Source organism: Microtus pennsylvanicus, chromosome 12, assembly GCF_037038515.1.
Source record: "Microtus pennsylvanicus isolate mMicPen1 chromosome 12, mMicPen1.hap1, whole genome shotgun sequence".
Taxonomy (NCBI): domain Eukaryota; kingdom Metazoa; phylum Chordata; class Mammalia; order Rodentia; family Cricetidae; genus Microtus; species Microtus pennsylvanicus.
This window is the reverse complement of record NC_134590.1, coordinates 17709579-17725564: the sequence shown is the minus strand read 5'-3', so window position 1 is coordinate 17725564 and position 15986 is coordinate 17709579. Positions and strand designations below refer to the sequence as shown.

At 35.6% G+C, this 15986-nt stretch overlaps 1 protein-coding gene across 1 annotated transcript; it reads right to left on the bottom strand.

The window, feature by feature from the left end:
* Nucleotides 1–1199: 1199 nt before the first annotated feature.
* LOC142832293 (UDP-glucuronosyltransferase 2B7-like) lies at nucleotides 1200–14482 on the bottom strand. Its single transcript, XM_075942686.1, has 6 exons — nucleotides 13747–14482; nucleotides 12737–12885; nucleotides 8520–8651; nucleotides 6862–6949; nucleotides 3495–3714; nucleotides 1200–1697 (listed from the first exon to the last, which is right to left on the bottom strand). The coding sequence occupies exons 1-6, from the start codon at nucleotides 14468–14470 to the stop codon at nucleotides 1421–1423; spliced, it is 1590 nt and encodes a 529-aa protein (XP_075798801.1). The 5' UTR covers nucleotides 14471–14482; the 3' UTR covers nucleotides 1200–1420.
* Nucleotides 14483–15986: the final 1504 nt, after the last annotated feature.

Below are 15986 nucleotides of genomic sequence, written 5' to 3'. Positions count from 1 at the left end.
AAAATACATCAGGTGATATAGATTTTTCCAATGTAATATTTTTATTGATTCATTGGGAATTTCACGAAAGGCATCGCTGTCACACTCACCTCCCACTCCTCCCAGGTTCACCCTCCCACCCCAGTGTAATCCCCCATCCAAAATACATCAATCTGTGCCATGAATGCACTTGTCAGGGCCTGGTGAATGAAGCCCTTAAGGTAACTGCATCCTTCCCTACACTCCTGCAAGAAACCATCAACTGTGCAGAGCTGAGGGAAGTGTGTTAGGAAAAATCTCGAGTTGGTGTAATAAGTGAAGAAAATTCTCTGCCAAGTAGTTTGCATTTAAGAAAAATGTATTTCTATGCTCATGTAGCACACACAACTTGGTTAACAACGTACCTAGAACAAATAATTCTGGATTTCAGTTGTATTCTGTCTTTAAAGGTGATTTACCTTCCGACATTTGTGTGCATGCATCTGTATTTCTGTGAAACTGTGAATTATACATTGTTTTTCCTTCTTGCCAGGCCATTTAAGCAATTTTTGTAGTTCTCCACTTTATTTCTTTATTCCCCCCACACATATTTTAGTGTGCTTTAAACTTCACTTTGTATTTGTTATTGTTGTTGTTGTTGAGGGTGGTGGTGGTGTATGAGTGTGTATGAGTGTGTATGTTGTGTGTACATAAGTGTTTGTGGGTGCAGAGTCACAGGTTGTAGGCACAGGAAAGTCTGTGATGTTGATTCTCTCCTTTCACAATCTATCAGTTCTGGGGTTTGAACTTGAGTACTCTGGCTTGTGCAACCCATGCCCCTATAACCTGAAACATCCTGCTGCCCTTCATATTTGCTTCTATAAAAATACATTCATCTTTTTCATTGTATCCTGAAACGTCTTTCCTCTACTTTGGTAGTTTGAATAAAATCTGCCTTGTCACTTTTTTTTTTGACAGACAGTGATAGTTCATTTGATTATAAAGATGATCTCTCTAAAAAAATTCCCAATAGAAACTTCAAGCTTATGCCAGGCGGTGGTGGCGCACGCCTTTAATCCCAGCACTCGGGAGGCAGAGGCAGGCAGATCTCTGTGAGTTCGATCCCAGCCTGGTCTACAAAGGGAGTTCCAGGACAGGCTCCAAAGCTACCGAGAAACCCTATCTCAAAAAACCAAAAAAAAAAAAACAAAAAACCCCAAACCTTCAGGCTTCCTGTTTTTCTCCCATAAACAAGATGGTATTTCAGTAGTTATCGTTGTTCTCAGGATGATTACATCCATAAATCAGTACAAAATTAGTTATATCAGGAAATCAATATTTAAAAAGGTTATTTTTTAAGAAGGAAAATATATAGAAAATCAAGTATCTTATATCTTTTAAAACACTTGATACACTGTGCTAGAATTGAATGAAATAGTCTTGTCTTCTTTCTTAAAGAGTACTATTCCTTTTTATTCTTTGGCTTCTTTACAAAGAATCGGTAAACAAACAAGCAACATTTTATAGTGAGGAAAATCGTAGCTGCCACACAGGCCAGGAGGAATCCAATCACATCCAGAGAGTAGTACTGGTACCAGGTGAGGTTAAAGGCAAGAGGCTTCAGGTGCTTGGCCCCTTTGTGGCGCATGACAAACTCAACCCAAAAGACGGCTCTGTCCAGGGGCTTCATGGGCTGGTCATGGTGAATGGTTGATAAATACATCACATTCTTTTTATAGCTAAAGGAAAATACAATGCATATTAATTTACAGAAAGAAGAAACATATGTGTATAAATTTATGTGCATCATAACGATGATCACGTAAAAATATAAAGAAAATTGTGTGTTTATCACAGTAAAGATCTTCTTAAATAATGTGTCGTCTAGAACTTCTTCAACACACAAGATTTAAATATATAAGAAATGCTAGGAAAAGACAAATATTTATAAGTAAGAGATCAGAATCAATAGGCACCCCAAAGCAAAATAAACAAAGTCAAAAGGAGCTAGCCTTTGGGGTCTTGAAACACGAGTAATTAAGGAGGCAATTTCTAGTGTAGCTGGTACAGAACAGTAGAACAATTTGGATGCACAACGATGCGTCATTTTCACCGTGGTCCATATCTGGGCAAAGCTGTTACGGAGTTGGGTTTAATGAGGAATTTGTATTGACCACTTATTAGTGCTTATAAGTTATAAATGTAGGTGTGCAGTGATTGTTCATTTAGTGGATTCTTAGTCTTCTAATAAATTTCTCCTTCTGGTTTTCAAACTGTTAAATGGAAATAATAAAATGAAAATTTCTCTATTCAGGTGAAATTTTTTTTTATTGATTTTTATTGAGCTTTACATTTTTCTCTGCTCTGCTTCCTGCTTCTTCCCTCCTCTTCAACTCTCCCCTAAGTTCCTCATGCTCCCATTTTACTAAGGAGATCTTGTCTTTTTCTACTTCCCATGTAGATTAGATCTATGTATGATTCTCTTGACTCTTGGAATACTGTGAATTATTCTTACTGTAAACAAGAATTAGAGTAAATTTTGGCAATTGCTGTTCATGTTTTTTGTTTATGTGTGTGTGTGTTTGTGTGTGTGTTTACTGTTGAGACTACTCAATATTTTACACCAAAGTATTGAAGTTATGTTTGATTCTAGCGGTGATATGATTACAGACAAAGATATATGGGAAAGGAATCTAGCTACAGACATTGATTATCAAGTGTACAGTTTAGCATGCTTAATCATAACCGAGTACCAAAGGCAATAGAGACAACTCCTCTTAGTATTATTATAATATACTGAAGAATTCCAGCCAGAAATGCAGAGAGAAGAGCTTTTCAGACAAAGGCAGAAGTAGTAATATAGTTGTTATGCAGGAGATGAGACCTGTAATAAGGATGTTGTACAGTTTACTGAAGACTAATTCTCTATGTGTCATAAGCTTTCAAAATGTATCACCTATGGATCAAAATATTGCCATACACAAATTTGTAAGATTCAATATAATTGGAAGCAGAGATTAATTTTTATCTTACTGGTTTAAGGAAAGCCATTTTTAGGTGATTTTTTTAAAGTAAAAGAAAAAATGTTGGCCATGCTCATTTCCTTCACTAAACTACAATTTCAACTATCAGTAGTTATTTGAACAAAACTGTATTTACTCTAAAATTAAACCCATGATAATTTTTGTTTTATTAAAACAGCTCCAAAGTACTTTGGTCTTGGGTGTTGGTACATGCTTTCTATTCTACAGCTTTGTATTATGAAAGAGGAGGATGTCAAGTTAAACTCAGACATTGTCTAAAACAAAAATAATGAGGAAACACATTGACATTCCCTCACTGTCTAATGCAGCTCTTTGTAATTATCATTATTTCTTTGTCTATGTTAATTGCTGCTCTCTGCAACTCTAGTGAGAAATTATTCCTAATAAATAGGCTAGTGACAAAGCTCACTGATAGAATACTTGCTCAGCATGCATGTGTAAAGTTCTGGGTTCCAATACAACACAAATAAATAAATATATGTTTATACTCACGATGGATTGTTAATGACGTCCTTCAGGGCATTAAGCAAATTTGAACTTGTCATTGTATGAAAATCTACTGAAGCAGCTGCTCCTTTGGCCACCATGTGAGCAATGTTATCATATTGTTCTGCAAACATAGGGATGCCAACCATGGGGACCCCATGATGAAGTGACTCATAAATGCCATTGGCTCCACCATGAGTTACAAAAACTTTAGTTTTTGGATGACCTAGGATCAGAAGAACAACAGAAAATGTACTAATTAGAGTTCTTAGATATAAGTAAAAATCTGTAATCAAGTGATCAAAGGGTCAGGGTATTTTTAATATTGAATAATACAACTTTTGGGTATATATCCAAAGGATGCTCAATTGTGCCACAAGGACATGTGCTCAAATATGTTCTTAGCAGCATTGTTTGTCATAGCGAGAACCTGGAAACAACGTAAATGCCCCTCGACTGAAGAATGGACAAGGAAAATGTGGTACATTTGCACAATGGAGTACTACACAGCATAAAAAAATAATTTGCAGGAAAATGGATGGAGCTAGAAAGCATTATTTTGAGTGAGGTAACCCAGACACAGAAAGACAATTATCACATGTACTCACTCTTAGTTGGTTATTAAATTTAAAGCAAAGAAAACCAGCCTACAAACCACAATCCCAGAGAATTTAGCCAACAATGAGGACACTAAGAGAGACTTACATAGATCTAATCTACATGGGAAGTAGAAAGTAGAAAAACACAAGATCTTCTGAGTAAATTGACAGCATGGAGACCTTGGGGGAGGTTTGAAGGGAGGAGGGGAGAGGCAGGGAGGGGAGCAGAGAAAAATGTAGAGCTCAATAAAAAAGAAAATTCTATTAACAAAAAAAGTAAAAATTAAATTAAATTACTTAAATTGCTTTAGGTCTCACAGCAAGAATCATCCAAGTCCAAATTAGTGTAACTGAGAGAGCTGCACCTTCTGTTTTCATTTAAAGGTGATGCTAGGGTTTACAGGAGAATTATTTGAGTGGTGGATGAATGACAGATGTGGCATGTGATGACGCTGGAACAATGAGAAGGGGTTTTCAATTGAACACATAGAGTACATACTGGATGAAAGAAATTGAATGTCTCAGAACACCATGTTTTTGTTATAACTAATCAACTTAAAGGGATCATATGTTAGTGCCATCCATTTCTTTCTTGCTTCTTTTTTTCCCATTACCCTCTTCTCCAGTGTAATAAGTGCTGCCAAAGGCACTTGAGGAATCTCTAGGGAAACACTGTCATACAGGCTTGCTTATTAGTACATACATAATAATATTGTTTGTTATATTTATTATTTGTTATTATTGTATATAGTTGTATTTGGTTTAGTTCTGTCTTATTTAGACAAAAAGGGGATGTGTGTCCAGGGGTTTGGAAGAATTTTGCCAAAATATCCAGTGCAAGGAATGGAAGACTTCACTTTTCCTTGTTGGTTTGGTGAGGATGGGGTGTCCTTGACTCTTTTCAAAGAACAAACACTCTAGCCATTGTCCTTAATTGCTTCCAAGAACTTAAAGATAAGATCTCTGAAGACATCATACACTCCAGACAGAAGAGCTGGAACAATTGAGAAGCAATTGATTTGGAAACTTCTTCTCTGAGGACTTTCATAGTTTTGGAAGAGGCTACATAAGTTCTCTAGGGAGAAATGTAATCAATAGTTATATTAGCTATCAGACCTATGACTTATAACAATGACTGGCATGGCAAGATATCCATATAGCAAAATGGTGGCACTTTTATTTTAGGAATAAACAAGATAAATCCAGGTCTACTTGGATTTGAGACCAACTTAATGGTAAGAAATTCATGTGTGGTGCTGTAAAGCAAGTCAACTATCCAAACAAGTATAATTTCTAAGTACATTATTAGCATTTATCCTTATAACTACAGGTAACTGTAGCTCTCACAAGTCATCAAAAAATCTTCTGTTACAGCAAGTGGAGAATATTGCAGAGATCCACAGCTGGTGAAAAAGAACGAGAATAAATGATCATTGGATGCCCAAGGCCAATAAGTACACTCAGAGCAGCACAACTTCTAAATCAAAGGCTATGGATACATTTTGGAAAAGATGTCAGAAGATCATAAGAGTCAGGGGATATATATATATATATATATATATATATATATATATATATATATATATATATATAATAGAAATATTGCATCCATGAAATCTCACCAGTGTGATTGCCTAAATAAGACTTGCATAATGACAGCACAAGGTGACCTATCATCATAGATGGGAAGATTTCACAAAGTCCTATTCCTATGTGGAAAACTGTGGACAGTCAATGGCTGTCAAGATGGCAGTGCCAGGTTTCTCCAGTATGACTTCTCTAATCTATTGTCCAATCCTCCATTGTCAGCCCTAAACATGTGTCTATAGCAAGCATCAAAAATTGGACATAGTGGGATGGTGATATGGTAGAGGTCAAAAGGAGAAAGACAGCAGAAAATGATGATAATATAGTACTTATGATTTCCTCAAAAATTATGTATTTCACAAAGGAAAATGATAACTAACACTTGTACTAAGTCTGACACAAGGATTTTTAGGGCATTCAGGACAACTATGACAACCAGAGTATTATATTGTACCAGGACAACAGTGGCCGTCAGAGTGCTGTATTGTACCTGTGCAGTGGTGGTGCATACCTTTATCCCAGCACTCGGGAGGCAGGGGCAGGAGGATCCATGTGAGTTCGGGGCCAGCCTGGTCTACAAGAACTACTTCCAGGACTGGCTCCAAAGCTACAGAGAAACCCAGTCTCGACAAAACAAAATAGAGCGTGGTACTGTTGCATGATAATCAGTGTGAACTTTTTGTGATATGCAATATTGTTATTGATCATTAATGTTTCTTAGTCATTTTTGAAAAGTTCCTGTTTTAGTAAAAGTAACAGGTATAAAATTGAATTTGTTTTTTTTATTTTTATTTTTTTAATTTATTTATTTATTAAGGATTTCTGCCTCCTCCCCGCCACCGCCTCCCATTTCCCTCCCCCTCCCCCGATCAAGTCACCCTCCCTCATCTGCTCAAAGAGCAATCAAGAAACTAGACCTTAAAAGGCTAATCAACCCAATTATAAAATTGAATTTGTAAAAGCCAAGGTAAGTACAGAATGCTTCCTGTGAGAGGCAGCTTCTTTCACAATGCATACTCTATTCCTGGAATACAAAAATACATTGCCAGCTCACATTTCAATCTCTTTCAAGCAAAACATATTTAAAAATTGGTTTTATTTTTGATTTCTCTAAAATGAATCAGTTTGCTTCCTATCGCATTTCAGCTTGTGACTCACATTTCAGCGCTTGTTTCCCAGAATCTCACCTAGAAGGTCATTCTGGGGTATCCACTTGAAAATCCTGGTATTGGGACCTAAGGTATCTGGTTCTATACCTTCATATCTCCAAAACACCTGTTAGAGGTTAGACATAATTTATATCAGATTTTAAAACTGAAAATATAATATTTTAGAAATTAGACAGTGCTTAGCTAAATGTCATTTTTATTTCTGGTATGGAAACCAGGTAAAGAGACATTAGACATTAAGAACTATCAAAACATGAAGCAGAGTATGGAACACCATCTATGTTTCTCTTTACATTTAATCGGGTCGAATGTCATCATGATTTTCGATGTGCACACATGAGAGAGTTAATGAAACATGAATATATTTAAGAAAAGTTTATATGTTCATAAATCAGCTGCAAGAAAAAATGATTAAACTTTTTGTGTATTTACTATAATTCTTCTAATTTTCCATTCCTAGTTTTACGCCATTTTAACACAACCACAGATCTTACTTATATTCATTTGTCCTATGTTATTTTAATAGAGTTTGACGCTTATTTTTTGTTATTCATTATTTATTTTCACCAAAATATTCCATATTTACAATTTTCTCTGTTTACTGGTTCTTTGGAAAAGGCACTGCCACCGATAATCAGAGAATGAGTTATCAGTCAATTCCATCCTGGCCATAATCTCATGGAATGTATGTGTTTATGTTGCCCACTAAAAATGTGAGCTTCAGCTACATGTTCAATATCTGTTTGCCACAATAAATTTAAACATTTCTTCAGGATCTCAGGGAAAACCAGCACGAGTTATTACAGGGAGATTTATGGGATAGGAAACTAAAATCTAGTCCTTACATACTCCAAATTGAAGTTCAGATGTGGTAAATTATCTTCATATACCCTATGAAGAGAGTCAGCTGAACCTTTCCTGGTATCAATCCTGTTTCTACTGGATTATCTCTTAGCTCCCATTTCTTCCTAAATGAAACACACTTCACTCTTCTGGGTTAGAGACAAAGTGCCATAGACAATGTTTGACTGTGTGGTTCACCATAAGGACAGGGACCATTCCACCCTCTCGTTTACATCGTCCTGTTTTAGGTTTGGCAGATTCTAGAATGGCCAATCCTTCCTTTCTTTTTTCTGAATGAACATGGTACAAAAGCACTGAGATGGTGAACTCTCTTCTTCCTTTCTCTGAGAAGTCTTCTGAGTGGTAACTTAGCAACCCTAGTTCAGCATTCTCATAAAGAGGAGAGGGAAACCTGGGAAGTCTCTATGCTACTGCAGGTCTGGCAAACTATTAATGCTATACTACAGACATTTTTTCTATATCTGCTAACAAAGATTTAAAATAAACTCTCATTTTCCCTGAATGTCTAGATTCAAACAAGGCTCAAGAAAAAGGTTTAAGCGACCACTGAGAATTTTGTTATTCTTGTGTAGTTTTGCTCCCAGTATCATCAGACTAGAGAAGTTTAGATTGCACTCAAACATCACTGATCACGATGTTTATGTCACTGTTATTGTCATCAAAATGCATTCTGTAGAATCTGCTATCTTTATCTTTGTTTCTAAACTAAGGGCAATCATAATACTTGATTTTACATAAAGGGACCTTCCAGTGTCACCCCTTTCTAGACTTTAGTAAACTAAGTAGATAATTGCCTCCCATGGGGATTTTACCTTTTGTGGAATCTGTGCAAGAGCTGATGCAATTGCATTGGCCCTTTCTTTTGTTGTGTTTCTGATCATTGATCCCAGAGAAAACACCACAATACCATGTTCCCCAGAGCTCTGTGCAAACTCTTCCATTTCCTGTGGATACAGAAATAATTTTATTATTGAAAATCGATAGCAGAAATGCTATTCAAATTGCTACTAAAATAGGAAAAAAATGAAACATTATAGGAACGATAAGTGCCAATGATCAAGCACACATAAGACAATCATTGCTGTCTTAATCACCCTGTACTCATGGGGATCTGCACTATGTATATTCATATCTTTGAGCAACAAATATACCAAGAAAAATCTTCTGAAAAATTTTAAGATGCATCATGTACATCTTATGAGAGGCTTAGAAAGTTGTAATTCTTATTTACATTCATTTCTTAATCTAGAGAAAATGTGATTTTCCTCTTTCTTCGTTTCCATTTAAACTTCCTATGACTAGTCATTTAATGTAAATAAGGCCATTATTATATAACATTCTATTACTGTGACACACACATATATCTATATATGTTACTTAGTATAAGCCTTTCATTCTTCTTGATGTATTCTGGTAAGACAATTAAAATGTAATATTTACATATGCAATTTATATAATTATTTTTTGAAGCCATGTGTGAAGAAGGTGTTTTTATTGCCTATAAAACTATGATACACATTGATTACACTAATTGATTTTACTTTGTATATATAGTTCAGATACAAATCTATGTAGTATTCATATACAAATAATGCTAAGACACTTAATATATTTTATAGACTTTTGATTCATTTTTTTTAAGGAAAGAAGCCACAGGAGCTGATGGAAAAGCACACAATTATGGAAGATAAAAATAAGAATTTTATCATTTATTTTTATTTGGTGTGTGTGTGTAACAGTAACCATAAGAAGGGCAGAAGACAAGAAGCAATGTTTAGAAGTTTTCCCCTTCCACCATTTGTGTTTAATGCTATGGGATGAAACTGAAATTATCAGGCATTTAGTCTACTCTTCTCTTTTTTTTCTGAACAATCTTTCCAGAATAAATACAGACATGTTAATACAGAATAAGACAACCTTCATAATATATAACGTAGGTTAAAAGTCCTATTTTCGAAATGTAATAACAGTTGCTATAACCAATTATGACCATTGCATTGTTACACATTGTTTTTATTGCTGTCTTTCCTTTGTTGAGATACTAAGAACACTGTCCGTTTCTCATCATGGAAATTGAGGAATCCCTCAAGTACTGTACAAAATGTGCGAAACCTACAGACATATGGAATCAGCTTTTGATTATGGAAAATCATTGGGTGTAGTCTAAATGATTCAAAGCCATTGTTGGGTGTTGTTAGCCATTTAAAATTATTTCAGGCTGGGCGGTGGTGGCGCACGACTTTAATCCCAGCACTCGGGAGGCGGAGGCAGGCGGATCTCTGTGAGTTCGAGGCCAGCCTGGTCTACAAGAGCTAGTTCCAGGACAGGAACCAAAAGCTACGGAGAAACCCTGTCTCGAAAAATCCAAAAAAAAAAAAAATATTTCAGTGATCAGTGATATGGTTCGGTTGGGAGGATTCCTGTTACCAAGCCTGATAACCTGAATTTGACCCCTGTAATCCACATGCTGTAAGAAAAGAACAGACTCATGGAACTTGCCTCTAACATTCATTCATAAGCCATGATGTCTCTTTCCCCACGTGCACATATTGTAGTTTATATGCACACACATACATCACACAAATTAAAAACAAATGAAAAAAAAATTAATATTATGTGGTTGGTAGTGATATAAAAACCCACAAATTCTTTGGCTATCATATTATATGGGATCAAAGAAAGCTTATTCTCTATAACTATTTTAAAACTGTGAAGTTCATTTCATAACAGATATAATGGCAGAATGAATGAATAATTAGATCTAATTACTGTTTTCATAAGCAAGTGGTAAGAATAATCACGTGTTCATGTGCATATATATTTTTTTCTGTGGTTATCCTGGGAGGCAGCTGTGATGCCAGGATCTCTGTTCCCCAATGAAGCTTTAGTGGTCTCCGGTAGTCGGGCATAAGACAGAAAAACATGACACAACTTCTCAAAGGATGAGTGCCAAACTTGTTATCCATAACTAAGAGATCAGCCCCTTAAAATGTGTGCATATGAGCAATACTCAATAGACTTGAACATTATATATTATATATTTGTCAGTATACCTGTGTGTGTATGCACATGTGTGTGTGTGTGTGTAATGACAACAATTAAAGAAAAAACTTCATGTCAATAGAGTAAATTACCCCCTTTATACTCTAAGATACAAAACTTTGAGATATCAAGTGGGGAACATATTAATTTATGGACTGAAAGCAGGGAAATATTGAGCTTGAGTTTTTCTGTAAATATCATGGAAGCCAAACCTTCACAATATTGAGGAATGGTCTTCTGCTTCAAGCTACAATACTGTTGAAGAATCTTGGCATGATACATTTTAGGTTTACATTTTCTTCATCCTCTTTCCAAAATGTATACATTTACTTTCATAAATATGTATGATATATGAATGTGCTAAAATTTTCATTTTTATTGAGCAAGATGAATCTTCAGTTTCTTTAAATATAAAAGAATACTAGTTTCAGTAAATCATCATACATACAATGCAAATGTCCTCTGGGAGGATCACTGATAAGTCCTTGACTGTTGATCATGGTACCTTTTAGGGAGTTCTGGAAACTTGAAGAAGTGTAGTTTAATGACCTATGAGATATTTTTTTTCTGGTGTTTGGGATAGTTCAAATAAATCTTCCTTTATGGTATAGACAGCTACTTCCACACATTTTGCCCCAATAGAGTCTGCCTTACCCTAGGACAGGCACCAACAGAGCCAAGCTCTGAAACTGCTGAGTCTATGACCAATATAAATCATTGAGCATTGTAGCTTGTTCTGGCCACAATGTTGTCTCACTGTCACAGTAACAATAAAATTACCAGTGAAAGAAATTCTCAGCATTAACTTGGCTTTAGCCACTAAGAACCTGAGATACTTGGTTCCCCTGGTTTCAATCTTTCTCCTGAACTTCATATGATCTTTGTACTGCTTGACTATGATTAGATATGTTAAGATTTATGAGTAATTTATTCTAACCTCACCCCTTTTTAATAATTTATTTATTTATTAAAGATTTCTGTCTCTTCCCCACCACCGCTTCCCATTTCCCTCCCGCTCCTCCAATCAGCTCCCCCTCCCTCGTCAGCCCAAACCTCACCCTTTTGTTATCTAGACTGTAACATCAAACACCAGCCTCCCGTAAGTTCTTTCCAGTCATGCCCCTGTGCCATCTAACTCAGGGGCTGCTTCTTGGAGGTGATTTTTTTTTAATGTCGAAGGAAATATGATATTAACTCTCCTCAGGTTATTCCTTTTCTCTGTGTTCTTAGTGACATAATTAATAGTTTACCCACTTTTCTATTGGTGAGTTTAAATGGTCAGTTTGTCCAAATTCCTGCTGTCTATACCTTCTTGCTAAGGAACACCTGCAATTCTAGCTGCTTATCTTTCTTATATCATCTTAGCCTTATTCCTTGACCTCTCTTTTACATCTTAGGTTTTTGCTTTAAATCAATGACTTTAAGATATGTTTTATTAATTTGATTCAATAGTTTCTTTAGATTATAGTTGCTTCTATTAAATATATTTCATTCAGTTTTTATTAAGGGAATATAATATATCTTTTAGTATGGATTTGGTTCAGGCAGAAATTTCTGTTTGTTGTTTCTCTGCAAGTCAAGATCTTATTCAGTGGTAATAATGAATGCAGCAATACTCTACATGTGTGGTATACTTACAAATTTTATTATATATATACACAAACACACTACAATATTTATTTAGTTCAAAATCAAAACAAAACAGAACTTATTCAGCTGTATGTTAGTCACTTGACAAATTTTGCATGAATAAGCATCCCTTATTATAGCATTGAATTATGATGTTTCCTCAAGGTTCTCCTGTTAGTCTATAGATAAAAGAAATACATAGGTTTGTGACTACTTTAACCTTGAGCATATTTTGGCAAGATTTTCTTTTTTCTCCACATTTTATTCACTGGAATAAAACTAAAAAAAAATGAAGCAGAACCAATTTTTACTGAAATGAAGTAAAACGACACAAAGCTAAACTAAAAGAAAAATTTACCTCAGGCAAGGGTTTGGCGGGTTTGCAGTGCAGTCCTCCAACAAACTCAATGTTTGGTAAGGTTGGGCGAGGAAACTCTAAATCCCAGTAGGAGCGAATGAACCACATTTCTGCTTTCTTCATTGTGTCAACCATAGTAGTAGGTCTTCCTAAATGGACAAATGAGAGTTGTGGGTGGAAGAGTACAATGATCATGAAAGTGTTGTCACGTGAATAAAATAATGTTGTCTGAAAATATTGGAATAAAATTACTCAAAGAAGCAAAGTAGACATTCATGAAACAAATACATTAAGTTTTTCATAAATGCAATTAAAGCATAATTAATCTATGGTTTACAAAATATATGTATGTTAAAGGTGAGCTAAGGTGAAATGCTACTGCCACCTCGGAGATTTAGCAGTTCTGTTCATTATAAAAGCCATAAAGCCCCTATGTACTGCTATGTATCTTGTTCTTCTTTGAAGCTTCAGAAAACACATGCAAATATAAAGGAACACTCTGTATCTAGAGTCAAAATATTCCAGCTAATTATGGACACAAGTTTTTGCAGGAATCATGTTTGTTTCTATAACAAACAGGCTATTCCTTGACTCTTGGTTTTCTAAGAGAATTATGAGGGTTATGTCTGGAAGAATTTCTTGCATCTGTCTCTACTTTTCATTTGGATTATCAGTGTAATGATATGTATTTCTTTTTAGAAATATTTACAAATACTATCTGGAATGTTCTTAGAAAGTTTGAGAATAGGCATTTTTGCTCTTGCTTCATTGGGACTTAACTTATTTAAACCAGGAGACCATGACTGCCAACAATATAGAACAAATATATTTGGGTTCAAACTTCAGTAGTCTTTAAAATGAAGGTTTGGAAATGATGCTGCAGTGAGATTGTTACACAATCTTATATTTCAGTTAACCATGTCAGCATGAAAGACATATTTGTACCTAAAATTACTTTTCAGAGCAATGATATTTAAGCCCTCACCCTTATGATGAAAAATACAACTTACCTAAAATTTCACTGAAAAATGGATCCCAATCCTTAGCAGGAAATGACTCAAAGAAAAAGTCAAAATATAACAAACATATCATATTTTCTACTCTCTCCATGAATGACATTTGGCCACCTAACTTTGACATAATTATAGGCACATAAGAGGGAGGGAATGAAAGTCCCGCACTAGACTTTTCTAATCCGTAGCCACCAGCATAGCGAAGACTATATATAAAGGGTATATGGAGTACCTCAGCTATCAGCTCACCACAGGGACCAATAGCATCTGAAAAAACAACATCAAACTTAGATTCCTGTAGTTTTGCCATAAATTGTTTGTTTGTAACTACTTCTCTACAAAGGTTTAAAATATAATCCGAATATCTCCCAAATAGTATGTTAAACGATGGGTAATATCTCCAACATGAACCTTTTGGAACATCATATATCCACCCATTGACCCATTCACCAAAAAACTTTTCTACTTTGTCATTATTGATAGTTGAAGGAAATGTCTCATATTTAAAACCAGATGCTCTTTTTTCATCAAAAAAGACAGAAGATGAAGGTCTCAGAACTGTCACTTCGTGTCCTCGTTGTACAAGTTCATCCAGAATTATCTTCAGATTCATCCAGTGACTGTATTCCAATGGCCATACCAACACCTTCCCACAGCTCCCAGATCTGAAGCAGCAAGTCATCTGCAGGAGCAGCAGAGCAGACATCCACTTCACGGGCATCCTGGAGAATCAAAGTCCTTCTGTTTAAAGTGCTTCCATTTCTCTCACTACTTGTGCTTTTATCTAAGAAGGAATTAGCCTAGAAGTTAAAATATAACTTGCATTGCTCAAACTTGATATTGAGTCACAATCAGCATGTAGAAGGACAAATGATGAAAGGTTAATTTAATTGCTATTTACATAATGCCTCTTTTATGATGAAGTGTTTTCAATAAGCCAGGAAGTGATGACTGTGTCTTCAATCATTCATGCTACATAGATTCTAAAACAGTCCAAAATGTTTCACCAAACATTTTAGTAAGATGAATCATGTGGCTGCTCTCTGAAATTTCCTCTCAACAGAATGGAAAGCATATTTATTTACACTACTGATCATTATTTCTCCCATACAATGAATCAAAGATTTTTGTAATAATGTTCATAAATGTACTCATGTGCATAAGAATTCATCAACTTAAACTCTGTGCCATATTTGTATAGTATATTTTCAATAAGGCATAAACACTTTGACTACCAGTTTGAAAGCATTTCATGAGAAGTGGTAACCTATTATTATTATGGGAAAGCCAAAAATCCTGGGAAAGTGAAACCGCCATTCCACTGGCATGTTCCAGAAATGACTAAGTATGGAACGAAATGGCGAGATTGTACAACATAGGTGTAAGGGCCAGAAGTAGTGGACGGCTGGTGCAGAACAATATTCACTGGACATTTAGAACCGTTGCACATATGAATCACAGTGGCTGTGGCTGGATTCCCAAAACCTACACAAGACTAAATTAGCTATAAACCCAGTATAGATTGGGGACTACCTGAAAAAGTATTGTAGGTGATGGCTCCGGAGGAGTAAGAGTTCCAGACTTGAGAGAGGTAGACATGCACTAGCAGATGGCTTTATACCCTCCACATAATGGAAATATGAGTAAGTTAACTCAAGTGGGTTTCAAAAATGAGCTTCTAAAATTAGGAGTGAAAAGCAGGACAGAATAGTGGCAAAAATGGATGGGAGGGGAGAGCTGGTGTTTGATCAATAAATGTTACATACATGTCTCATACTCTCAAAAAATGAAATAATGTTCTGATAAAACTGAGCACAAAACATCTACAGTCTTGGCTCAAAAAACAACTCTAAACCATAGAGAATTTAACCGGGCATGGACAAAGTAAGCAGGAGGCTCCTAGCAGCTTCTTCTCATGTTCTGGAATGGAGATGACCTGCTTCTCACAATCTCTGCATCTGACTTGGTCAACTTCATAGTCAGCACATGATTGCATTCTTACCAGAATAAAATAACTAGATCCTATCACTAGATACTCCTGCATAGATCATCTGGAGATGTCCTGTGTCCTGTGACGTAGCTGGTCAACTTGCCCATAGCCCCTGTATCTTAAATATCCCTGCTTTAAAATCCTATTGCCTTACCCTTCATACATTCACAAAACCGAGAAGCACATGGGAAATCTATTCTGTGTGTTTTTCTCAATAGAATCCCTTGTAAACTGACTTCTAAATAAG